General features: G+C 40.1%; 1 protein-coding gene across 1 annotated transcript in view; it reads left to right on the top strand.

The window, feature by feature from the left end:
* Window positions 1-417: 417 nt before the first annotated feature.
* The window catches only part of NYAP2 (neuronal tyrosine-phosphorylated phosphoinositide-3-kinase adaptor 2), a 171,934-nt gene continuing 145,791 nt past the window's right edge, over window positions 418-26,560 (top strand). The window contains exon 1 of the mRNA XM_077827222.1: window positions 418-632. Within this exon, the coding sequence (XP_077683348.1) occupies window positions 427-632 (206 nt within the window). The 5' untranslated portion in view covers window positions 418-426. The remainder of the gene's footprint in view (window positions 633-26,560) is intronic.

Here is a 26,560-nt window from a genome sequence, read left to right as displayed (position 1 = left end):
CTTACTCCACTGTGCTGAGCACTGTACAAACACAAAGGGACCCAGAGTCCTTGCCTTGAAGAGTTTACAATCAACTCAAGGACAAGATACAATTTAGCGAATGTAATAAACAATTGGAAGGGGAGGAGGGAAAGGGGAGCAGAGAAACAGTATTAAGATCACACAATAACACAAACTTACAATGTCCATAACCTGATGGTTCTGGGTAACTTAAATGAAAAGAGGTTTTTTTTTTGTTTTGCCTTGTTTGCTATAAATTTAGGTAGGAGGCTGGCCTCAAAAATATTTCCTGCCAAGCGCTGCAAATTGCTGGTGACAACATATTATCTGTAATAAATTGTAAGCTGTTTGCTCACTGATTAAGGTATCATGTGTCTTTCAACCTGCAGGAAGTGTTGCTTTCCTTCGTCCATTATCTCCTGCAAGATGATGAGTTCTAATCAGGAGGAGGTCACGTTGGGCACTTTTCTCCAGTATATTGAAGATATGGGGATGAAGGCCTATGATGGCTTGGTTATACAGAATGCATCAGACATTGCTCGAGAGAATGATCGCATGAGGAATGAAACAAACCTGGCTTACTTGAAAGAAAAGAATGAAAAACGCCGAAAACAAGAAGAAGCAATAAAACGGTAAATATATCAATAAAAAGAACATGGTTTGCCAGGAAGTGGCCATGAGAAAATAATCCCATTGACTATTGGCTTCAGCTGTATGGTCCTTAAAACTGATTGAAAAGTAAGGGGCCAGACCTTGAGCTGGTACAAATCAGCACAGCTCTAGTAACATCTCTGTAGCTAATGCTGATTTACACCAGCTGAGGATCTGGCCCCACACTGAGCTGTTCATCTCATATGTTTTACAGTATGCATGAATGACAGAGTGGCTCTGTCCTCAGAAATCTGAGAAAGACGATACTCTAAACTAACAGAATATATCTCTAACCAAAGGTATGAGTTTGGGACCCTCACCAGTGTGATTTCTAAATAAAAGTTAGATTGATGTGAATTAAATTGCATTTCTTGGGAGAGTTAGGAATTGATCCTACAACCACTTTCAAATATGTAATTTATGCATATGAGTAATCCCTCCAGTGGAACATCTTGTGTAAAGTTAAATACATTCCTATGTGTTTGCAGGATTGGGACATTAGGGAATATTCCTTGTGGCTCAAAATAGATTATTCTTGATTTGATGCTTTTATATAAAAAATTTACTTTAATAATATCAGAGAACTCAGATAATTTATTTGCTATTTATGGCATCTCTTCATCATCCTGCTCTCTCTGAAGCCATCAGAAGCTTTATCATTCATTTCAATGGAAATGGATTAGACTCCATATATGCACAAAAGGTCTGATTCTGTAAATATTCTATATACCGAACTCCCATAGATTTTAATGTGCAGTTTAAAAACAGAGTGCTTACTGGATCTAGCCTCAAATTCCCATGGATGTCAATGAGAACTATGAACTTTCACGGACAGGAAAAAAGGATGAGCAAAAGACATATTTACATATGCAAATCTGCCATTGATTTGAGGGAAAGGACAAATTGTATAAATACAAACCACGCATCTAAGTGCTAAACTTGCATATGCAAATGAAGGATTTGAACACACACACAGATAGGAGGCCCTTTGACTATTTCCCCCAGTGTGAATCTTCAGCATAGTAATATAAGTGATTAAATGTTGCAAAAAGTACCTTGCACTGTACAGGTAAAGCAGACCTGCTGTGCTGCTGAACGTTCCAGGGACACCTTAATAGTCCATTAATTCTGATGGAATGTTAATAGAGCAATAGAAGTAGATCTGGCGCTCCGGGGGGAAAAGCAACAAAAGCCAAAATTGCGACGGCCATGTTTGCTGATGTCTTTGGATTTTCTGTTTGAATGCTCCTTTTGTTTTTGGGGAAGGGGGAAAAGACAGTGTGACATGGTAGGCGAACAGCGATCCATAATCAAACATGTGCATTTTGGAATCTTTTGAGGGTAGGATATCCTGACAGGGATTTGTGGGACATACTGTATTTAGAGTGCTTCAGAATGTTTGGGAGTGGAGACCGTAGTTTTTTTGGTGGTTCAACTGTAATACATATGACGTTATAAGGTTACATTAACTGGCCATAAGGAAAGCAGGTTAGTTTTCTGTTTTGGTTTATGCTGCTTGTGCTTTTGTTTAATTTGTGCCATCTTGGTTTCCTTTCTGTTTTCTCTATGTAAGCAAACAAGCTATATAATGTATATATTTGTTCTTTCCCTCTCTTGTACACTCACTCACACACACACACAACTTACCCACTGTTGGATTTTAACAGGTAAATATCTGTGCAACATATTAACACAGACAGTTCCACAGACCTCACACTTGGGAAGGAAGAAAAGACACAGAAGCCACATCTGCCCGAGAGGAATATTGCCAGAAATGGCCTGTTGCTGCTAATGCTGGCTGATCTCCTATGTTGGGTGTCCTGGAGCTCTAGTGTAGATGAGTTATTAGTTACTAGCACCCCTATTCACTGTCACCTACATGCCATGGCAGCAGGCAGCCTGTCGAAAATAAAATGGCCCAGGTGGAGCTGATCCTAGCAATAGGGGAAATTTGTTGATAAACTTCCCTGGTGTAAACAAAGAAACAAGGAAACCACAAGAAAGGTGTTAATGTCTTGGTTTTGTTTTTAGTTAGTGGATGGCAAATAGAGCATTTGGCAAATTGTTTCAGCTGGGGAAAAAAGGATTTTTTTTTTTAAATGTCAAAGTCATTCAAACCATTTGGACACTTTGTTTCGGTGATAAAAAAAATAAAATCACCAGAGTCAAAATGAGCCAATTGTTGGGGTTGTTTTATTTATTTAGTTAGTTAGTTTTTAATTTTTCAGTTCAGCCACCAAACAATCAAACTGTGCCCAGAACAACGTGGGTGTGGAAATGAGTCCATCCTGGGCTGAGGAAACAGGTCAACCACCCACAGCCAGACCATGCTTCCCAGATTTGTGTGCCAGGCATGGGTCGGTGGGGTAAAAATCTCTCCTTTCTCAGGCAGAAAGGAGTCAGGGGTGTTTTGGGTGGAGGTAGATATGGGGATGGATTTGCATCATGCCACCCAGCGGTCTTTCAGGAAGGATAATAAAACCTGAGGCTACAGTACCATTCTGATGGAGCCCTCCTTAACAGCAGGGATCCTCCTCGGGGCTGTTGCTGGCTTCAGAAGTGCTTGCAGTGGAGAGACACAGCCAGGGAGCTGGTATGTCTGAGGGGCACCACATCTGCATGGAGGCATAAAAACTCTTTGAAAATGGCCCTGGCCTCTTTCTGAATGTTCCATGGGCTGGGAAACAAGTTATAACAATTTCCTCAAAGGAATCCTGATGGAGTTTTCCTTTCCTTTAGCTCCCTCCCACAGGCTTCCCTGCACAGAGTCTGGGGTGGGAAAGGGGGAGGGGCTATTCTCCCCTTTTATTAGGAGAACTGAAAACTGTGATAATCTAGAAGAAATCTGACTTGTCTAAAAGAGCAATGACATCAAAAGCCACTTAAGTTGATTGCAAGCAAGTCTGCTCCCTGTTGAGACATCAAGGGATTTATCCAGTGCCATGTTCCCTGTTGACAAGTGGCAGGCATAAAATATGGCATGGGATTATTAGTTTCCCTCTTTGTTTCATGCAACTATCCTTAAGTATTTGCACTATTAACTCTTTGGACTTTTAGATTACTTTTGGTTCCTGCACATATGATCTAGAGAGCGACAGTGGTTGTTAGGGAACACATGCAGGCATAAAATCATGAAAAGACCAGAGACTACATGAGGAAGTGTGCCAAGGTAAAAAACTCAAAACAAATATCATGGTTTGGTTGAGAGGTGTTCATGACTGAGGATACAATTTTCAAAATATTCCCTGGAATTCATAATACCATTTTTGGGAGCCATTCATTTTGAGTATAAAATGATTCTTTTTAGAAAAAGGTTGATCATGGTTGTTAACAAAATAGGATGGGGTAACTTATTTATTTTCTCAGTTCCATGGGTAGAACCTTTTAAGATAAGTAAAATAGTTCAGTGAAATGCATTAGATGGTGCCAGTGTTCTGCAAATACAATGTGAAAAATGACCTACAAAAAATTAAAATGCTCTTGTATTATACATTTTTCTTGAGAAAGGGTTGGGAGTGCTACATCACATTGTATTTGTGCGCTAACAGTGGCATTGATGTACCTTTTGGTATGATTGTTAATTCAACACATGTTGATACGTTAATTATGGAAGAAATATTTTATGGATAATTTTGTAATTATCAAGAAATAAAGAAATAAAACATGCCTCATACTGAACTGAGCAAAAATTTAGTCTCTCTCTCATCTTGCTGGACCAAGTCAGCTGATCTGATCGGAATTTTTGACCTAATTTTAGCCCAGTATTTAATGGTTATGTAAAGAAAACAAGGATAATGTGCTGAGAAAGGACTGCGATTAAACAGTAAATATGTTTTCATACAAAGTGAGCACCTACTTTCTGGACATACTGATTTCTTGTATCTTATTTTTCTGGTCTTACTATTTTATGGTAGAGACAACGTGGATGAGGTAATATTTTTTATTGGACCAACTTCTGTTGGTGAGAGAGGCAAGCTTTCGAGCTTACACAGAGCTCTTCTTCAAGTTTGAAGGCTGGTCTATCCAGCATGACAGGAAACTATTAGCGGTACATTGCCAGATTGCCTACAGAGTTTATGTGTTACGAATACAACGTTAAGAAGCATTACGGCTTCCATTAGGAATCGAGTTGCAATGCCGGAACATGTGTCTTAGCCACTCTTAATAGAAAACAGTGCACCACCTACTGGAGGCAGCACTTCTGTGACTAAAACGCCTGGTTGCCTCTTCTATTCAGGGTGCCCGGGGGGAAGGTTGAGTATTTTGGGTTTATCCTCAGGCACCCATGATGGCAGGCATTTGCCTGCCAGCTCGTCCATAGTTGAAACATAAATTCAAAAGGCTTTAAGCCTATTAAACTTCCATACCCTTGTCCATGCTACCTTGCCCTATATAAAAACTCAACTGGAAAGCATTTTTTTTAAAAAATGCATGAATTCAAATTCTCATGTGAAAACTGAAATAACAGTCACATCAGCCATATGAAGTCACTGGGGTTGCATGACATAATTAGGGTAAAAATGATGTCTGTACATTCAACAGTTTTGTCCTACAGTCTTCCATGCCTCAGCTGCCAATTCTATAGCGAATATTTTTATCTTGATGCACATGTAAAAATGTAACTCCCCTCATGCTAATCTGATGGTGTGAGTGACCACGAATCTCCACCCATCAAGATTTGGACATAGCTGTAAGAGTATTTCTTCCTGTTTCAAGCAGTTAACCTTGCTCGCAGACCATTTCTAGCACTGTGAAATGGCATTGTGGAAAGCTTTGTTTTTGCTTGTTATTGGAAGTAAATAAACAGATGCCGACATGAAGGAGGAGCTCTTAGTAGTGCTGTTTTGAGTTAGAGCTAACAGATATGGGCCAGCCAGCCAAAAGCAGAATTAAGCTCTTCTAATAAAGAAGGAATTGTAATGAACAGCTGTCATCCTAACCTCTCTTCCCCATGGCAGATCACATATTGAAGACTAACCCATCAGCAAAATGTAAGATAATATTTTCTCTCTCTCTCTCTCTCTCTCTCTCTCTCTCTCTTTCAATATGTATTTTTAAGGGTGTGGAGGCACTGTCTGTAGTTTTCAATGGTTATGTCCTCAGGTTTCTTTCTAAATAGGACATAGGACATCCTTCAGCTAAAAGGTAGACATTTGTAAATGTATGTAACTGCAAACAAGGTTGAAAAATATTTTGGTCCATGGGTTTATTTACTGCTAAACGCTCTATTTAGCAGAGAAAATGTGTAATCTTAGAGTAACAAAATAGTGTGCATGGACATGTTAAAGTGCTTCTACCAAAATGTTTATATCAGAATAAAAATAGCCTAAGGAAAGTCTTTTCATTACCAACTTACAGTTCACAATGAACTTAATTTCAGTAATATGTTGATATTGAGAAAATACTTTAGGCAAAAGAATGCATACACTTGTTTTTTTTTAAATAGTAAAAATATTTGCCAGTCATTGAAATTGTGCTCAGTCAACTACACATTTCAAAATACATGTTAGAATATTCATGCTCAGCAGATAATGTTTGCAGCCAGACCTCAAGAAAAAACACAAAAGTGGAATAAATGCAGCCATTGTGGGTGATAGGCTCAGTGAAAACATCTGCAAGTGCAGATATGAGGTTCTGTTGAGAGGTTGTTAATTATGAGCTCATCAGTTTATTGCTTTACAATACAAGGTTTACCATTCAGTGACAAAGGAGATTTTCTGACATAACCTGATGTTTTAATCAAGAGGCATGTGCTGTTGAGGAACTTAATCAGTAAAAGTTCTGATTTCTTCATGATTCTCCATTACATGCTGTATAGTAACTCTGTGGAATTTATACAGGGATACAAGTCATATTATGGTGGAGCTGGTCCCAACACTGTAGTTAAGGTTCTGTTAGAGATTTCAGTTTAACACAGGACTTTAAAAACTTTATTTTGTGAAAATCTCAAATCATTTTATGATCCCATGTAGTTCAGTCAGTGTAGCAACATCTTTTCTACCCATAGCAAGTAAAATATTTTCCCTGTTGACCTCTGCATGTATTTTCTTACATTTATAAGTAAATAGATGAGATGATCCAGCTGACAAATCCTCCTTCCCAAATACTCAGACCCATATGGCTACCCATATTAGTACAATACAAAATAAACAACCCCAAAGCAAATGTATTACTATTGTCATTCCTGAAATATTACTTTAGGGCAGTCTTGCAAAACAAGTCAATATTTACCAGCTGAGGCAAACAGCTACTTGCTGTCCGGTACTGTGACAGCACTGCCAACCCCAAGTGATCAAAATCAGAAAACAGAGAAAAATAATCATGAGATTGGTAGAAAAATAACGAGATTCATTTCAAGTAAATCTTATACAGTTTTGAGGGTCTCTTTCTTCTGATATTTAACTTGTAATGTGAACAGGTGAGCTCCCCCAGTGCTCGCCACCCCACAAAGCCTAGTTGTTTCGATTTGGCTTCCATTAGCCATATTTAAAAGGACAAAAGAGGAATTTACATAGATGGCTCAGAGGACTGGTAATGGGATACAGGGCCCTTCCTCTTGAAGTCACAAGTTCAAATACAGCCCAAGTCCATAATGGTTGAAAGTTATTGCTACCTGTTTGCTGTGTGGTAACCGGTGTGACATGGACTGCTGGCCTCATTCCAGTTTCTGTGGCTAGATGTTCTAGTGGCCAGATGTTCACATTATAACTTACAGCCTGGCTAGCACTCTTGGCAGGCTGAATTATCATGGAGACTTCCTGGCTCCATCATTCTTTATGGTACCCTACACATCATGACTGAGGCATATTGACAAGTGTCTCAAGAATTTTCCACGGCCACTTTTAATCCCTTGTTTTTCTGCTCCTTTCTTTCTACATTTCCTTGCTTACATTTTTAAAAAATATAGCCAGGGTATTTCTAATCTAATGCAGAAAATGGAGAAATGTTTTAAACAAGTGGTAGTGTCCCTTATGGAGAGGGCTATAGAACTTAATAGAAATGAAACCACTATAGAGCAATAGAAATGTTATAGGGTTGTATACAAAGTATTCTAAACACGTGCAGAATTTATTAGAAAATTAATGAATTTTTAACCATTGTACAGAATTCTACAGACCGGATTATTATAAAGTGAAGAAATTATATGGGTCAAAAATAGGATAGAAAGGTTATCATTATCTATTAAATTCCATAGGACTTTTCCAGAAGGGGATTTAATGTTATCAAATAGAGACTGGGCAGGAAAAGAAGGAGAGCATATTTTCAAGGCTGCCCACTTATAGCCTTTTTAGTGAATTCAGAATGGATCTCATTAATAAAGAAATACCTTCAGTAAAACAGCAGAATCACATACATTAGCAATTAGTCCAGTTCAGCTGGAAAAATTGCTTTGTAAGTGTTGATCTGCTACCATTAAAAATAAATTCACAATTTCAGTAATATATTCTATGGTGAAGTTCCACTGACTCCTGACACACAGAGTCATTGCATGTGGCTTGAACTATAATGGTTATGGGAAAGGATGACGCTGCCCAAGGAAGTAACAGTTGCGGAAGAGAAGCCAAAAAGAACTCTCTGAATCCATAAGCCGTAAAATGCAGTCAGTAGTGAAGCACACAAACACACACTTATGAGCTGCTGACAAACCGGTCGCTTGTACATACAACTGGGAAAGTGCCACTCAACACAGGGCAGGGGGAAGAAACAGAACCAAAGATGTCTGATAACAAGGATAATATGAGTGGATCGTTTTTATGCCTTATGAAAATCCATCATTTAAAAACACCTAGATGTAAGCCTGAACAAAAATGAAGCAGGCAAATTGTTTTTGAAACACATTTCAGGTCATTCCCTTTTTCAGGGCTGTAAATTCCAGCTGTACTTTGCACTCATTAATAATAGAGGGGATTATGTCACATCCCACCCAACTGGCTGATAACTGTGCTCTCCCCTCTCTCTAGACATTAGCACCCCTCAGATATTTCAGGTTATAAATATTTTCATTACGATTTATTTTTAAGAGGAATTGGCTTGAGTACACACTATGGTGCCTTGATAATCTAATCAGTGAGTTTATTTACTTGTGACAAGGAGAAGGGGGCCCTGTTTGGACATGCATCAGAAAAGAAATTATTGTAGCACATGCCTGCTCTGCAACAAAAGCCAACATATGTCAATGGGTGTTACTTGTGTGCTGTGTGCTAGGTGGAGGACTGAAATTATATGAAAACATTAATGTAGGGGAAGGTTCATTTTTGTTGTGCATATTAGATTTGTATGTGATTGGATTAAAATTTGAGAAATGAGAGATTAAAGCAGAAGCAGATTTTGGAGGGGGCGGGACTGCATGGTTTAGAAGCTAACCTTTTCTTCCTCTGAGGTTTTCCATTCCAATTTGGCTTGAAGTCCTAAGTAAACTCAGTTTAAAGGTGTCAACAAAATTCCCTGTTGAAAATTGTCCTCGGCACAAACCTTCATTCATAATTTAGTGCCAATGACAGTCTCCTCTTCGGAGAGGCCACAACTCAGCTAACATGAAAACAGGATGACTTCTCACCTCCACAGAGTCAGAGAGGTTCAGTACAGGGTTGAAAGTGCTGGTGGACTGTTGTAGGAGAGCTCACACTGCAACTCCCTACCCAGGGTGCTGATAGCCTGTGAAATGAATAAATGAAATGACTTCAGCTTCCATAGCAGAAGTCCAGTCAAAAGCAGAGAGTTGTTGCTATTTATTTCTATTGCAGCAGTGCCTAAAGACCCCAAATAGAAATTAGGGCCCCATTATATGAGGCACTGTACAAACATATAATGCAAAGACAGTCCTGGCCAGAGACAGCTCACAATTTAACATTTAGACAATACACAACAGGTAAAAAAACCTTATGATTTAGGGGTTAAACGACTGCTCATTTCCAGTTGTATTGTAGTGCAGCATTGGATAAGTTAAAACAGTTCCCTAGTTGCTGGGATATACTGAGGAGTTCCATCTAACAGCTATTGTTTGAATAGCTTGAAATCTTAATAGAAAGAGTTAATAGGCACGTCTAGAATGTGTCCACAGTGAAAGAGCTATAAATATCTAAAACCAACACCGCTATTCTTGGCTGGAAATGAGTTACATTAGGCAATCATAATTTTAAAAGATTGAAAATATGAACAATTGTATGGCTTGCTACTAATTAATAAAATTTACCTACATTTAATCCATTCCCTCTTCTGGTGGATTATACAGGACATATCTCACCAGTACATTCTCTGCTAACTGAGGGCACTTCAGTTATTAAGTTGAGATCACATGTGCTATTAAGTGAATTGCTTGGTGCAGCCTTTCCCTGAATGCAGTATTTCATACTTTGGCTAATTTTATACTATAATTTAATTTCTGAAACATGCTTTTACTTGAATTTTTAAAGACAAAAGGAAATGAAGGTGCAGTGTCTCTTACTATTGGAGTAGGATCATTTAAAAATGCAGTTCATCAAGAGAACACTCTTCTATATTAAACGTAAAGATTATTGTGCTTCTCTGCATGCTGTTGAGGGACAGAAAATTCCTGCTATATGCAAAAAGCTCAGGGCTGAAACTGTGGTGTTGGTATACATCAGAAGTTATTTTTCTCACGCTCAGCATTATAACACCAGCAGGGACAATATCGCAGTAGTCCCAGATTATGTAAATCAGAAAAATCAGTAAACAAAGAGACTAATTTAAATACATCTGCTGATACCAAAATCACATTAGTGCAAACTAACTGCGATTTAATTTTCCCAACTTTTGGAAGTGATATGAACTAGAGGGAAGCAATTTTGTAATAAGCTAAAAGTTGTTGTTTTGCAGGGGAAAATTTGCTATTTACTTCCAGAAACAGTTCTCTGTACTTTAGAGATGAAGATGAATATCAAGGTCTAAATATTATATGGTTTGAAGTTTATCTTCGTTTCAGCTCAAATCCGCACAATCAGCTCTTAGTTTCATGATCAGCGAGCCATCTAGATTAGAAAAGTGACAGGGGTGTCAGTTGGGTGGACATCAAATTTTTTAAAAACAAAACAAAAAACCAGAAGACACTAAAATTCACTGTGAATAGAATGCTATATTGTGTAGTGTGCTGTATTTTATTGTTGTGATCCTTTTAAATCAGGACACTGAATGTAATGATTATTTTCCCTTTTATTGCTATGGGAGAGAAGGTAGATTGCACTCCGTGGAAAGGAAACAAAAAATATGAATGGTAGGAAGAGCAGAGTTTATCCTTTTTTAACACTAATTGAGAAAAAAGGAAGGGGGCTAGAAGTACCCAAATTCCCAAAGTATGTCTAATAAAAGGAAAAAAACCAGCAGCAGCTTCTCATTCCCTTACTGGGTTGGGGAGGCCTCTGCTCATTCTTTTGTCTCATGAGTCAGTAATGTGCTCACCTCCGCTCAATGCAGTGAGTTCTTGTGCAGCTGGCCAGAAGAAAAGAGTAGTTGTCTCTTTAAGGGCTCTGCTTACAACAAGTGTTAAAAGAGGACAAGTGGGGAAAGTTTACAGGGATAGAGAGTACAGAAGGGCAGGAAGTAGCTGGACAGACAGGATGGGGATTGTGTCCTTCCTGTTGACCATCAGTAGGGATATTTCTATGCCCATGCAGGCCTGGAGAAGCCTCTTTCACCTGGATTGGGCTGGCAGCACCCACCTACACACCCATGAAATTTGCAGAAGGACCAGGTTTCCTCAGGACCTGCTGTGGACATTATGCTAATCACCCTTACAGAGGTCTGCTCAGGAACAAACATTTTACTGCTTTTGGCGGGACCTGCTTTCCTCCCTTCCCCCCCATGACCGGAGGGGCTCGCTGCAGCCAGAGGAACTGCAGCCAGAGGAACTGTCAGCTCCCGCTCTGGCCCCAGGGCCAGAGGAGTTCTGTGCCCCTGCCAATTATTGGAGGAGTCTGTGCCCCTCCCCCCCCCCCCCCCCGTGAACTCCTCAGCACCATTTTTTCCTGGGCGATGGGGGCGGGGGGGGAGGAATTTTTCCTCATCACAAGAATGGCTGAAGCAGGGTGACAGGCTTATTTTTTGTTTTGTATTCCTGACAGCAGGTCGAGGACCCAGTAGAATGAGACAGGAGGTTAGGTCATAATTAAGCAACTTAGTACATAAACCTCGGGGTAGATGTCCAGTGCAGGTACTCATTATGATCATTGGATAAAATAGATTAGAAAAGGATTGGAAGGAAAGCATCCCTTAATGGATCTGAGAAAGAGAGTTTTGGGCTCCTATATCTGGTACAGTGAGGAGACCCCACTCCTGTTGCTGGAATACTAGTCCAGTTGTAGTATCCACTGTTCAAGAAGGATATTGATAAACTGGAGGGTTCAGAGAAGAGCCATGAGAATGAATAAAGGATTAGAAAACATGCCTTGAACTCCTTACATCTAACAAAGAAAAGGTTAAGGTGTGACTTGAGTATAGTCAATAAGTCCCTTCATGGGGTAATATGATAATGAGCTCTTTAAACTATCAGAGAAAGGTATATAATATGATCTAATGGCTTGAAATAGAAACTAGACAAATTTAGACTGGAAATAAGGCATGTTTGTTTTTAAAAAGTGAGGGTTATTAACCACTGGAATAATTTACTGGAGTCGTGGTGGATTCTCCATCATTGAGAATTTTTAAATCAAGATTGGAGGTTTTTCTAAAAGATCTGCTCTAGGAATTATTTGAGGGAAGTTCTATCGTCTGTTTCATGGGAGGTCAGATTAGATTATCACAATGGTCCCTTTTAGCCTTGGAATCCATGAATCTCTCCACTTGCAGCTGGACTAAAACCGCCAGCTCATTTTGCACTGACAGCTGAAGATAAATTAGATGGTAAAGCTTTTGGAGCCAGATTTACAGAGGTATATAGGTGCATATAGATGCAAATAGGCACCTAACTCCTATTGAAAGTTCAGTTCAACATGAGTTAAGCATGTAACTCATTTAGGATTTTCAGAAGTGACGAACCTTCTGTTTGCAGCTTTGGATGCGTAAATACCTTTGTAAATCTGGCCCTCTGTTACTAATGATTTAGGCCATGTTCAACCAGTCAGCTAGAAGTGAAAGGCTATGTAGTCCATTATCAACCAACTGAATTAGCCAGTCTCCTAACTTTAGCATCAGATGTTAATGAAATTCCATGATGTCTCTTAGCTACATTTCACACAAGCTTCTCAGAGCTGACAGGCAGTCAGTGGATTTCAATGGTTAAAAAAGCTCCTGTTGAACTTTAATTTTTTAAGATATGTTTTGGTCTTGTTATAGTACTGAGAAATTTGTGTTTTCTCCCAGTACTAATTAGAACCATATTTTGGTAGATAGAATATTATATTTTAGTGTGCACTTGAAATGGGAAAACACATTGATATTCATGTATTGTAAGGTGTATGTGTCAAAATTACATTATTTTTGATCAGACTGGTAACTTGTAATTTAAATGGCTTCAGTTGGAAATTAAAAACTGGCTTTATCTGTATTACACTGATTATTACTGAACAGATATTTTACTTAAAATTCCATCAGATTCATATCCAAACTTAAGCCCGGACTAGAAATGCTTTTTCATACAATCATATTCTTGCAATGTTAATTTGAATTCTGAGGCATCTGTCATGGAGCAGATCAGAAAATTGCATATGTATTTACCATGGCTACCCTTGCATCACATGATACATGTGCTAGTTCAGAGCCAAAGAACAGAGTAGCTTCTTAAACACACAGATGCCATTTTGTCATGTGATCTTTGCTATATTTGGCAGATTTTTTAAAGGGGAAAAATGTCAGTAAACTGACAGACCACCAGGGTTTTGCTTCTATTCCATGCTTTTTTACTTGGAGATCTCAGTAAAGCAACATTTTGCAGTAAAGCAACACCCCCCACTCAACTTTATTTCTTAAATTAAAACCTGGAGGACAGAGGTGGATGGAGTCCTCTCTTTTGGCATTTTCTTCACTTCCATTTCACTAATACAATGGTATTTCAGCAACATTTCTTCAATAGGATAAAACACTGACCATACAAAGGTTAATAGATTCCATAACAGGCAACATTGTGCCATTGCTTTTTAAGTAGAAAGGCCCTTTGATTTCAATGGGGCATTAATGGCACTGCAAAGGGCTTCACTCACCACAGGAGCACCCCTTGTGGCCAGGCATGGTATAGCAGCTGTCTTTCAGTCTGCCATCCCTTGCTGACAGTCATTCTGGTGGTCTCTCTTCCCATAACTCAGCCCTCTGGCCAGGTCATGATCCAATGTAACAGAAAGCCCAACATAAAATAGTCCAATATCTTCACAAAAGAGGGCCTTTGACCTCAACTCCAAGTCCTTGGTTCTCATACCCTTGTCCCCTCCTCCAGACTCAAGCCACCTTGTCAATGGCTGGTAGCAGAACCCAAGCCCTCCCACTACAGTAAGTTTCAACCCAGGGATCTATAACCTGCAGCCAAAGTCTGTACAGTCCCACTCCTTGCTGCTGTTTCCCTGGAGTCCTTCCTATCCAGCCTTTCTCAGACGTTCTTCTCTCCAACTTTTCTAGGTTGACCCTTCTTTCAGAGACCTCCCCTCAAATCCCATAACAAAATTCCAGTATAAAAGTATATATATATATATAAAAAAACAACAATTTCAGCCCTCCTCAGGCTTGCCCCTACAAGCTTCTTAAGTTCCCCTTACTCTGTTCCTCCACAGAACCCCTCCCAAAGTTCTCTCTATCTGGCAGTTCAAATCCTGCCCTTCTTTCAAGGTGTGCAACCAGAGCATGCTCCAGCCCAGTAGCTGCTTTATACCTCCCCAACTGCTTGCTAGCCTTCTCTACTCCAGCTAGACTCCACGGGCTTATTCTTTCCCTGTGGGTTTCTTTTTCTCCACCTCTATATTCGCAGAGAGTGACTGCAGACTGTCTCCCCTGACAGTCCCTTCTGCTCTCAACTATCTGGCTTCATAATCACCACCAGTCCCTCCCTAGCTGGGCTTCATCATCAATGAAACCTGGCTGTCTCTCTTTGGAAGGTGCTCTCGGGTATGTTAATTGGCCTCTCAGGCCCACATTAACCCAGTCAGGGCCTGTGTGGGGTACACCCCATCACAGGCACTTATACTGCACAACACTTTTCAGGCCAATTTTCTGCCTTCAGTTTCACATGTAAAACCCTATAGATTTCAAGAGTATAAACGAGGTCAGAACTTGGGCCTTTACTTAAGAGCACTTTAGGAACATTAAGGAGTCATTATCAGTGCCAGGTCATGTGCTAACCTGCCAGGACAAACTTCAGAAACCCCCACAGGCTTCTGCTCAGAGCACCTGCATACTTCCCTTAAAATATCTGTGAGGACAGCAGAGAGTGACTTCGCAAGTCCCCAGCCAATCTTTTGGAGCATTTGAACCTCCATGGTGCTCCTGTCCTTGCCCTTCTTTAGAAGTTATGCTGCTATTGTTTACTTCCCTTTCCCCATCTGCAGCTATGCTTACCCATCGGAAAGAGCAGGCTGGCAGATTCAGAGGGGGAGTTACTGCTGGTCTGAGAACTGGTAACTTATGAAGGAAGCATGCTGCAAAGACAGTCTGCTCTTCCTTACTGTCTCTGCTCCCCCAAAGGCCCCGAGCCCCTAGAATTTACACCTGAGGGCCTTTGTGATGTGTAAAAGGTCAGCAGGTGGTATGCTGTTGAGCTACTAGTCTCCTGCCTCTGCAGGGACAGAGTCTTTACTGCTGCATTTGTCATGCTACACGTTGCATAGTGGAAGGAAGCACATGGCCTATAATTGGTATTTATGGCCACTTAAAACCTGCCCCCTATTTGACACAGATTTTTTCTGTACTGCCTATACAATCTACACGGGGAAAAAAGTCAGTGAAGAGAATGAGATCTGACTGAAATAGTGTGCATTTTTTATTCCCGGTTTAATGAGGACTTTAATTTGTTTGGCCAACACTTTGTTAGAATAAAAATATATCTCAAAGTTTGTACATTTGACTAAAATGAAGAAGTGGGACTTAGATCAGACATGCATCTGCACTTGAAGCAGTATATTATTAAACAGTAAAATACGAGTAAAAGCAAAAAGTTGCCTGCCTTTGGCTTTATCAATTTAGTGCATTATATACAAAACAATACAGTTTATGATTGTCCTTTTTGATTAAAGTTACAGTCACTACATATGACCCCATAGTTACAGTGGAGGAGTTAAGTGGAGCAATGTGCTGCATCAACAAAATGAGGGAGGAAATTTGGCAGAGTGACAAGAAGGTATAAAGAGTTTGTTAGTTTAATTAATAAAAAAAATCAATTATTTGGCCTTTTGCTTCAGCTATGCAGCTGTCATTTAGCTCCAGTTATATAAAGGCAACCCATTTTACAAAGAGGACACCTTTCAAGTCCCTGTATGCTGGAATTAATGATTCTGGTGATTTGTAGTGTAGCTTTTGAACTTGAGGAAAGCCTGTTTTCGATTTTCAATTCAAGTCAATCACACTTTCATCTTTATTTCTCAAGCAGTCACATTTATGTGGAAATGTTTTTAGTTAACACCAGTGCATAGGAAGCTGCTTAAACCCTGGTTTCCTTTTTTGTTTTTCGGTAATCATTTTGAAAGTCATCCACAATGCAATAGCATGAGCTTGGTCTAGGAATTAATTTGCAAGTGTACTTGTACATTAACACGGTCACTTAAAGGGCAAGCAAATGTTGTATTCATTATCATGGAAAAGTTGAAGATCCTGACACTGACACACACATTTTTGCTAGGGCTCAGAAGCAAAACCAACATTTCACTAAGGAGACATTCTTTAGATACACCAGAATAAGATAGTGCCTTGTTATTGAGTAAGGTGATATACTTTAGAATGCTGCTTTCATAACACCATGGGGTGATTATGTCATTATTTATTGTCTCCTTCAGATGTTTCCTTATTAATATCAACCTTGTAGGGAGACAATTTGCAGGATCATTTCTTGATTTGAGGCATTAAATAAAGCCAAGAGTCATTCACTGCCCAGATTGTCATTAGCAGAAATTCAGCAAAGATTTTGGACAAGCAAATTCTATCAATAAAGACACCACTGAAGTTGAATCCTCGTATTATTAGCTGAATTAGCATGGGGAAGAGATATTGAGTCTTTTACTTCTAATCAAAGGGCCAGATTTTCCAAAGTGCTCAGCACCCATAAGTGGTGCTGGATTTTCAAAGGAGATCACCTACCCCTTATCCACTTCCATTAAAGCATTCATGCACATGCATATGCCCCTTTTTCCTATTCCAGAATTCAGAACCTCTTTTCCTTGGATTTTTTTTCCTCATCAAAAGAATTATACAATAAAGGTTACTATAAGGTTACTGTCTCTTTTTGTCTGAAATTAAAACTATGTGAAAGGTTATGTAGTCCCATGACAAAATATTATGAGTAGTTGTTTCCTACTCGTTCACTCATTTGTCCTCAATCTGTTTTTCAGTGTATTGTTTTTCCCGAAAGTTTACAAGCCAGACAGTATCTGTCATCAGTAGCTCCTTTCTGTGACTTAAAGGGCCTCATCCTAGGAGTTCTGTGCAAGAAGGGCTTGTAAAATTGGGCCTAACATTTGCAGATAAATGTTACCAACAGAATATATTTTTATAAATCCTTCATTTCAAAACATTGAAGGCTGCTAAGAGACAGTTATGTAATTATCCACCACATAGTTTACTATAAAAGCAGGAAAATTAATGGTTAAGGATTAGGACCTTACCTCATCTCCAGAAAAACAGAAACCTATTTTTCTTACCAAATATAATATAATACCTCAACCACTTAACTCTGATCTCCACCCCTTGGCTTTGTTTATCTTGATTCTGCTATCTATGTATTTCTTTTAGGTGTTGTGATGGGATAAGTTTATGGGTAGTATGCCTATTGGTGAGGTACCTGAGTCACAACACTCCCCCAGTCTCTAGTATCACACAACCAGTGGTCACGCCAGTGTGGTGGCAGTTTCCTTTCTAGTAAATAGTACTCAGCCCTCCAGCCAGGTTACTAGCTGAGTCCATCCGCTTTCACCATAACAGAATCCAACCAAATATACAAGTCCAATATCCCTTACAAAGGAAGAGAATCTTCAGCCCATGTCTATAGTCCCCTATGGGCTGTGACCCCTTGCCTCACGTCTTACAATGCCTCTGTCACCCACCCACCCACATCTCCAGGTGGGAAAGGGTTTGTGTCCCCTTCTTATGAAGCCCACATCCTCTCTCTCCACCAGGCTCTGGCCCAGGGCCCTACAAGAGGCAGTGATATCAAACATACACAAGTGCTTAATTCCTACCACTAACCCACCCAGTCCAGAACATGGTCAGAAAGCCTCAGGAGTCACAAATAATCCACTAGATGATGGAGTGAAGGGTTCCCTATGACTAGGGGAGAGTTAGTCCCTGGGGTAGTTGCTAATGCTGCTATACAGACTTCTCCCATGCAGCCAGGGCTTCAGGTGTGCCCTTACTCAAGAGCGCCCAGTGTAGCTCTCTCCTCTTATCATATCTGCTCCTTTCTGAACAGTCTGGCTCTCTTTTAAGCTCTTCCATCAGCTGCACCCAGAACAGCTCCTTCTACCGCACTGTGGGGTTTGTATACCCCATCACAGATGTACTCTGGTAAATATAATTTAATACCACTGATGGACTGTGGAATGTTTTGGTAAAGTACTTATAGTTGCTCTTTCCTCAGAATAATATATTCTTAGTTTAAGAGTAATAGTGTGTAATATTCTTGTTATGAAAATATTACTGATGTCTGCAGACTTGCATGTAAGCCTGATCACCATGAGTCATTGCTGTGTGTGCATATATAACATCTGTTTCTTTCTCCAAGGATGTTGTGTTGAGTTCATACTTTGAGACTACCACTGATATTTATTTTGAGTCAGAGTTAAGGTTGTATTGCAATGAAATATACATTGCTCAGTAAGAAAAATGTGCTTGTGCTTATTATCTAAGTAGTGTAAGATTTATGCTATCCTAAACTATTCATTTTCTTGGATTTAAGTGCACGAGTTTTGTAAATGAGGTAACTTTTTTGTTTCTTTCTGAAACTTTTTTCAACATTTTCCATTCTTTTTTCTTTTGTGGAGATAAGATGCATCTTTAAAAAACATTAAATGCACAGGATTGAGGCGTTCATCAGATTATTAAAGGAATAAGCAGCTCTGGCCAACCTAATAACGTCTTGAAATTGGGTGACTATATGTCCCGTTTTGACGGGGACAGTCCCTTTTTTAACCCCTGTTCTAGTTGGCAAGAGCAAATGGGACAAATGCCCCGTTTTGCCAAAAAAGTAGGGCGTGACCCTGAGCGGGGCGCAGAGAAATGTACGGGGGGAGGGGGATGGATGAGCAGCAACATCAACCCTGCATGGGAGGGAGTGCTTGGGACAGTGGCTGGGGCCTGGCCAGCCCTGTGCTGGCAGGTGGCAGGGGGTCTTGGGCCAGCCACAAGTGCAGGAGTTAGAGGGGGGCCTTAGGCCAACCCCATGCGGACAGGTAGTGGTGGGGTGGGGGGTCTCAGGCCGGCTGGGGGCCTTGAGCTGGCCCCATGGAGGGGTGTGGGGACTCATGCCAGCCCCACTTGTAACGGAGAGAGGGGAGACCTTGGGCCGGCCCCGCATGGGGTGGAGGGAGACAAGGGCCGCGTGGGACTTGGGCCAGCCCTGGGCAGTGTTCCATTTTCAACTTTGGGAAAATATGGTCATCCTATCTTAAAAATAATATTCATATTGCCTTAGTAGTTTTGGAATTGTTGTGGCAAGCATCTGTCAGTGACCATGCAGTATATCATTCCAGAATCTTTGTAAGGATCATGGAAAGCACTCAGTGATGACAGAGTGCTGTGTAACAGTAGCATATTGCCCAGTATCTTTGATTTTGCCATAGAAAGAATCTACTGAGGACAGAATATATTCTCTGGTTTCAGAGTAGCACCCGTGTTAGTCTGTATTCACAAAAAGAAAAGGAGGACTTGTGGCACCTTAGAGACTAACAAATTTATTTGAGCATAAGCTTTCGTGAGCTACAGCTCACTTCATCGCATGCATTCCGATGAAGTGAACTGTAGCTCACGAAAGCTTATGCTCAAATAAATTTGTTAGTCTCTAAGGTGCCACAAGTCCTCCTTTTCTTTTTGCGAATATATTCTCTGTTAGCCTTTGTTTTCCACTTGTTGGCCCAATGTATTCTCTAGAGCAGGCCAGAAAATGGAAAACATTTTCATGAAAAACTTGTCCTTGGTTTTCATTGAAAATTTTCAAATTTAGATATTTTTCAGCCAGCTCTTCTATTACCAAGCCACTTAGGACAGCTCCTTTGTGAAAGCCAATCTGCTCTGCTTTTAGGATGATCCAATGTGTATCCAAGTAACATCTGCCCTCCCAGCTCTTTTGGAGGAGTCATCCTCATCTCCCTTCAATATCAAACTTGTTTTCTGATTCTTTTGCTTTAGGAGATAGCTAGGTTAAATTCTAATTAAATCCATCTTTTGAAATCTGCATCGCAAACGAGAAAGCTGCAGCCAGAATGGTCCATTTCACATGTAATCATCTTTTTAACTTACACTGATAGGAGCCCCAAGGCAGCGCTCAGCATAAATAGCCAAAGGATTAAGTCCCAGTAGTCGTATTATGAATGATATCCACCAAGCAAGTGTCTTGTGGCAAACTGTCTGCTAGATCACAGGAGCTCAAAGGGGACTTCCTGGTGGCTGGTTACTTTCTCTTTTGGGACTGTTTTCACTTGCTCTTATGTGTGAGCTAGCCCACAGACAAAACAGCCTGCTGCAGTAAAGGAAGAAGAATGTCAGCTAATGAAGGCTAGGGAAAAAGTGGTAAGTTTGATTGCTTTGAAAAACACACATGTTGTGTTTGAACACAAAAAGAGGTGAAACTAGGGAGACTGAAAACACAGTTATTTTCTTCATGCGTTTTTTTTCATTGTAGTTTACCTGTGCTGTAAACAATTACGTTCCTTCTCGCTACACTGTCAGGAAAAACTCACCGCTTCAGGGAAATCATATCCCCTTCCCTACTTTGAATTAGAGATGTGCAGTTATTCAAAAGAAATAGGAACCTACTTGGAACTTAACTCTAAATTTGAACAGCCATGAGCCCATCCTGCTTCTACTGACTTGTTTGATAAAATCATTTTCATTTTCTGTGTGTGTCTACAGTTCTAGCAATCCATTCAGCTCGCATTTGGCTCTTGAAGAGCATTTACAATGCAAAATGCTTATTTCACAGAATTTCCATGGGAAATGTCCATTTTCATTATTGGTGGGGGCGGGAGGGAAGGGAGTTGTTGAAAAGTCAGAAACTTGAAAATCAGCTGTTTCTCAAGATTTGCTCATTACTGAAAACTAATAAAAACATTTTGGGGTTTTCTATTTTTTAATGAAAAAATGTTGATGAACAAGAATTTTTGTTTTTATTATCATCAGTTGTTCATGTGGGGTGGTGGAAAAAAGCACTTCTCAGTTAGCTCTACTGTCAAGTGCATCAAGAGCATACCTTTCATTATAGACACCAAACATACAAACTCCTTTGTTAAAGAAAAATATACACACTGAATATCAATTTTGTAGATGCTATATATAAACAAATGTTGTATATATATATAAATTTACAGTTCTTTCAGCATGCAGTACTTCCAAGACACTTCTTATTGTGTAACCACCAACTGCTTTCCCACAGCATATAACATAAAAAGAACACAAACAAAACCCAGATGATGAGATCACAATGAGTGATTCAAAGGTTGTCTTTCCTTTTGCACATATTCTCTGTTTTGAGATGTTTGGGATATTTCTGTCTTCCATTGTTTATTATGAGGTCCAGCCATTTTACATGGTGTTTATCTGCAACAGAGAGCCAATAAACTTTGATGGGATCTGTGGCTCTAGGAGGCTGTTTATGTTTTTATTGAATTCAAAGAGGCTAAATCACCATTCCATACACACACACAGGGAATTAGCAGTGTCCTGAGCGTACAGGTTTGCTGCAATAGGCTATTTGATTAGATCTTGCACAACTTGAATGGTATTTTCTTATGATGTGTCCTCTAATGTTATCTACACTCTGTTTTTCTTCTTTGTCCTCACTGTAAGCCTCTGACTGCATGATGTATTCCATATTTAAACACCATAGAATAAACCTTTTTATGGTTTGAAATAGCAATTCATACACTCAGTTTTCTACCCCTTTTCTAAACCACTTTCATCCTTCTACACATGTGATTAAGATCATGGCCCTTGGTACTTAAACAGCATAAGACGCTTTTACTTCAATTGCCAGGTGAAATCTATTACTAGGAATCAATACTACTGTACCTGATGCTTTTAAAAATACAGTTCATTTTTTGTTGTTGTTTTTGGTACTTTGTCATTTCTGCTGCACTGAACGGAACTGCATTAACTTAGGTTAAACAATGCTTAGTATTATGCCCATATTCCACGTGACAAGTAGACAAGCTTTCCAGAGTTTGAGCCCTTATTTTCACTATATCTGACTCTCATTCTTAGATCCTTATGTAAATTAAGTATTGCAGCCCTAAATTCAGGGGTGCTGCATAACAGCAGCTAACTCTCTGGAAGAAAACTTGGGGTTGAAATCACCCCTGTACTATGGCCATTTTGTGCTGGCTCTGTGATCTCCCTTAGGATGCATGCTATAAGTAAAAGGAGGCATGGCCAGGCCAATTTTACACTTCAGCTATTCCCCAGCTGCTGCAAACCCCATAGGGATATTGCAGCCAGTGCAAGATAGGGCTGGCCTAACCAGTGCTGCCGCCAGACTAGCCCCTGGCAGCTCAAGGACCAGGGATGTGAAAGCTGCCAGCACTCCATTCTTTTGCCAGGCATCAATGCAGGAATGATTTCAGACATAATCTTCTTATCTTGTGTTTCTTTCAGAGGGTAGGAAAGACAGGAAGGCATTTCCTTTGATTCCTTGCAAAAAATTCTTCCTTTGGATGCAAACCAAAAATAACTCCATACTTGCCCTCTAGAGGCAGACAGATAATGGTAGAAATAACTCCATGCTTCCCTTCTAGAGGCATGGTGCTAATGACAGTACATCCAGCAGAAGTAGTAGAACAGAGAAACCCCAGTAGCAATAAAACATCATTTTGTCCCTGTAAGTTACTGGAGGCATTTTTGGGAGTAGTAAAGAACCTGCACACCTTTAGCCAAAAGAGAATTATACTTCATTTATTTGCACAAATATGTAATGTATCCTATTTCATATATATTACATTTGCAACTACACATAGCATCATTTTAAAAAAGCTAATATCAAATAATGTAGGCCTTGTAGCAGGGTAGCCTGCCCATTAAATGAAACTGGGATCAGCACTCCTGTTCTAGTCCACATGCTTCCAATTGGGCCAATTAAGAGGGCAGGCAGCATCTGGGGGCTATAAGAGGCCTGGTGAGGAAATAAGTGTGGGAGTTAAGTGGACTGGTTCAGTGAGAAAGGGCAGGAGATGAGAGCTGCTAGAGAAAGTAGTCCCTGGGAAATGTTAAAGACAGGAGAGCAGCAAGAGGGGTTTGCTGGCTGGCATCTTCAAGCCAAAGAGCCAGGAGTGGAAAGTAGGAGAAGCAGCAGAGGGAGATGCCTGCTGGCTCTGACCTGAAGCCAAAGGCAAGAGAGGGGGAACAGTGGATGGGTTTACCTGCTGATGTCTGCCTGCTGGAAAGTTGGACCCTGGGGAACAGTGAAAGGGCCAGGGGGAGTGAGGGATGCTACCAGCAGAGGCTGTGGGGGTTCTTTCTGGGAAGAGTGGGATTTCACTGGAGAAGGAAGGCTGGAGTGGCTGTCCTGGCAGAGAGACAGAGGAGGACTGATAAAGAGTCTGGGTGTGGCAGAAGACACCACAATATGGTATGTCTTATGTCAATGGCCAGGAGGATCTATGATTTTAAAGGCTTTTTGCACTGGGGTGATATGGATTATGCTTTGGGATTTTTACACTATGTTTTATTAATAGGGTGACCAGACAGCAAATGTGAAAAGTCAGGATGGGGGTGGGGGGGTAATAGGAACCTATATAAGAAAGACCCAAAAATTGGGACTGTCCCTATACAATTGGGATATCTGGACACCCTATTTATTAATAAACTATGTATGAATAGAAGATAAGCTTCAATGGAGTTACTGGGGGACTCAAAAGGGAAACTGAAGTGAGGGACCACTTGCAGGGCTGTCACAAGGGGGTGTTTGGGAGGAGGCCACAGGACTGTAGGCTCTACAGCAATGGAATCTATTCTAAATGGCTATATTATTTAGAATGTGAACTCTTGGGGATGGGGCTTATCTCTTATGTGTATTTAAATCACCTAGTACAATGAGGTCCTGATATCAGTTGGGCCCACAAGGGTCTGCATCAAACAAACAATATCTGTTACAAGAATTGACTTTTTTGGTATGGAATAATACATAGCTCTGCAGCAGTTTAGAATGGTGTCTAATAAACATGCATGTTGCTTACCATAGTTTTTGCATTACATCAGTGACTTCGTGTCACAGCAGAAACACTGTAGTATACTAGATAGCTCATTAAAACATTGGAGAAACCAGCTCTTGTGTGAAAAGAAGAAAAATCCAGACCTGGCTGCTGCATGAGAACTTGCCAAAATACTACCTCAAGCAAAAGGTTGCAACTCATTAAAATTCTACTCGTTCTATGCTTGAAGGAACAACAGAAAGCTGAACACAAGAATGTGAGGGCAGGTAAATATCTCTAATCTCCACCGACTGGAACGTTGCAGCCAGTGGCCCCTTACCAACTACTTGGGCTGCTTGCTTGAAGAAGACTGACTAGAATTTAAAGTCAAGAGAGATATTGCTGCAGACTCTTGAAAAATAGATTAATCTTTTGGTTTTGAAATTTTGGTTTCTCCAGATACACTGGGGTAACTGGAGACCTGGAGGAAATGGACTGTCTTTCTGTTTTGCTACTTGCAGTCATAATTTTCCCCCCCTTCTTTCTGAAGCTATTATTTCTGGAAACAATCCTTCTGGCACTGACTTTACAGTATCTGAGCTGCTTAATTGACTTTACAATATCTGGATAGTTTTATGTCTAGTGGTGTGATGTCACTCCTGATTGTAAAGCCATTTAAAAACTGACACTTTCCAGAAGTAACACATTAAGCAAGGTAGTAAACTATCTGACCTACTTGAGTAGTAGCAGAGCGTACCCCTCCTGGCCCCCTCTGAAACAAGCCACAGTTTCTTTCCATGACTCCAGTCCCACAATCCTTTTCAACCCCAACAGACTTGGGGATCAGAGCAGGGCAAGAAACGGTGGGTGGTTTCAGGTCTGGCCTGAGTGGAGAATATTTGCACTCCTGGCCTAGCATGCATACACACACAAGCTACACACACATATTATTAAATATACAAATATTTTTATATTCATTAGGAAAGTGGCACATTCTACACTGCATATGCTAAACAGATTGTTTACACATAAATGGGGGCAAGAATTAAGCAGGCACTTTATGAGCCATATATGGGGCTGCCATTAATCCATGCATGGATCGCCTATCAGCATGAATGGAATTATACATGCGATTGAGAGAAGTAATCATTACTTATGTATATCCCTTTGACTGACACCTTCTTTATTATTAAGAGTTCACTGTTGTGAAGATTGGCCAAGTTACCACCTGGTAATATGAGATACCAGAGTTTTTTAAAAGAAGAAAAATGATACCAAAAATGTGGTTGATAAATATTAACTTTTTAATGTTTGTAAACGGAATGGCATTTTCTCTTTTTACTTTCAAAACAATAGAATTCTACAGCCCACACTGCAGGAAACAATATATACTGCAAGCTACACCTACAAATGCTAATTTGTACCATTTCCTCTCATGGTTAGGACAAGGGAGGAGAAAGAGCCTACAACTAAGACATCCATTTAATTTGTCACTCTCATTTCCTTGTTTTGTCTGAAAAATATCTTCAGTGAAATTCGGCCATGTCAGCCTTTTTGCTATTTGTTTATCAGGCATAAAAATGGACTTTGCTCTTTGTTTATCAGTCATAAAAATGCCCCAGGGGCGATTTTTGCCAGTTTTATGAAAAGCATCCGGCAGAAGCTTGTTTCTTCTCAGCTAGCAAGGTATTGCTTTCACTGCTTTTCACTACCTCAAGCGATCTAATTCTAATGTGAGTGATGGTGGGGCTAACAGCCAGGAGACTGGAATACAGCTCACTGTGTGACTTGGGATTATCTTGAAAGCTACAAATATGATCATCAGACTTTTCTGTTCAAAATGGCGAGGCATAACAGGGGGGCTTGCCCCTTAAGGGCTGGAGCTAGTGAATCCTGATTACAGAATGAGCCACACCTGAGAGATATCAGGGTGATTGACCTACAAAGAGCAGCAGGAGGCTGTGACAAATGGGGGATAATGTTCTATTCTAACATCAAAATATGGAGTATTTCAGTCAAAACAATCGGCATTGATATGTTCCCACAAAGTTTTGTAAAATTTTCTCATGGAACACTTTTTGCTTCTACCAGCTCTAGCATTAATATTAGGACAATAATTAAGGAAGTATTGTGGAAGTAATCATGATATTTATGCAGGGTTGTTACAATCCACCATTCTGTCCTTTTGATTTCTTCTCCCTGGATGAAGAGCTTTACATTTATTAGCCCCCCACTAATGTAGTCACTCCAGGACACTTTGATGTTTTGGTCTGCCTTGTGTGTTTTATGCTTCCTGTGTTGGTGACCACAAGAAAATTTTGATCATGGCTGAATTTTGACGAAAGACACGAAGCAGCAATGAATAAAGACATTTGGTTTGTTTAGTTTAGATGGTCCTAAAAATCTCTAAGAATTCTAAAAGAGGCCTGAAT

Source organism: Eretmochelys imbricata, chromosome 9, assembly GCF_965152235.1.
Source record: "Eretmochelys imbricata isolate rEreImb1 chromosome 9, rEreImb1.hap1, whole genome shotgun sequence".
Classification (NCBI taxonomy): Eukaryota; Metazoa; Chordata; order Testudines; family Cheloniidae; genus Eretmochelys; species Eretmochelys imbricata.
The sequence above is the reverse complement of the archived record's forward strand: the minus strand, read 5'-3'. Positions and strand labels throughout refer to the sequence as shown.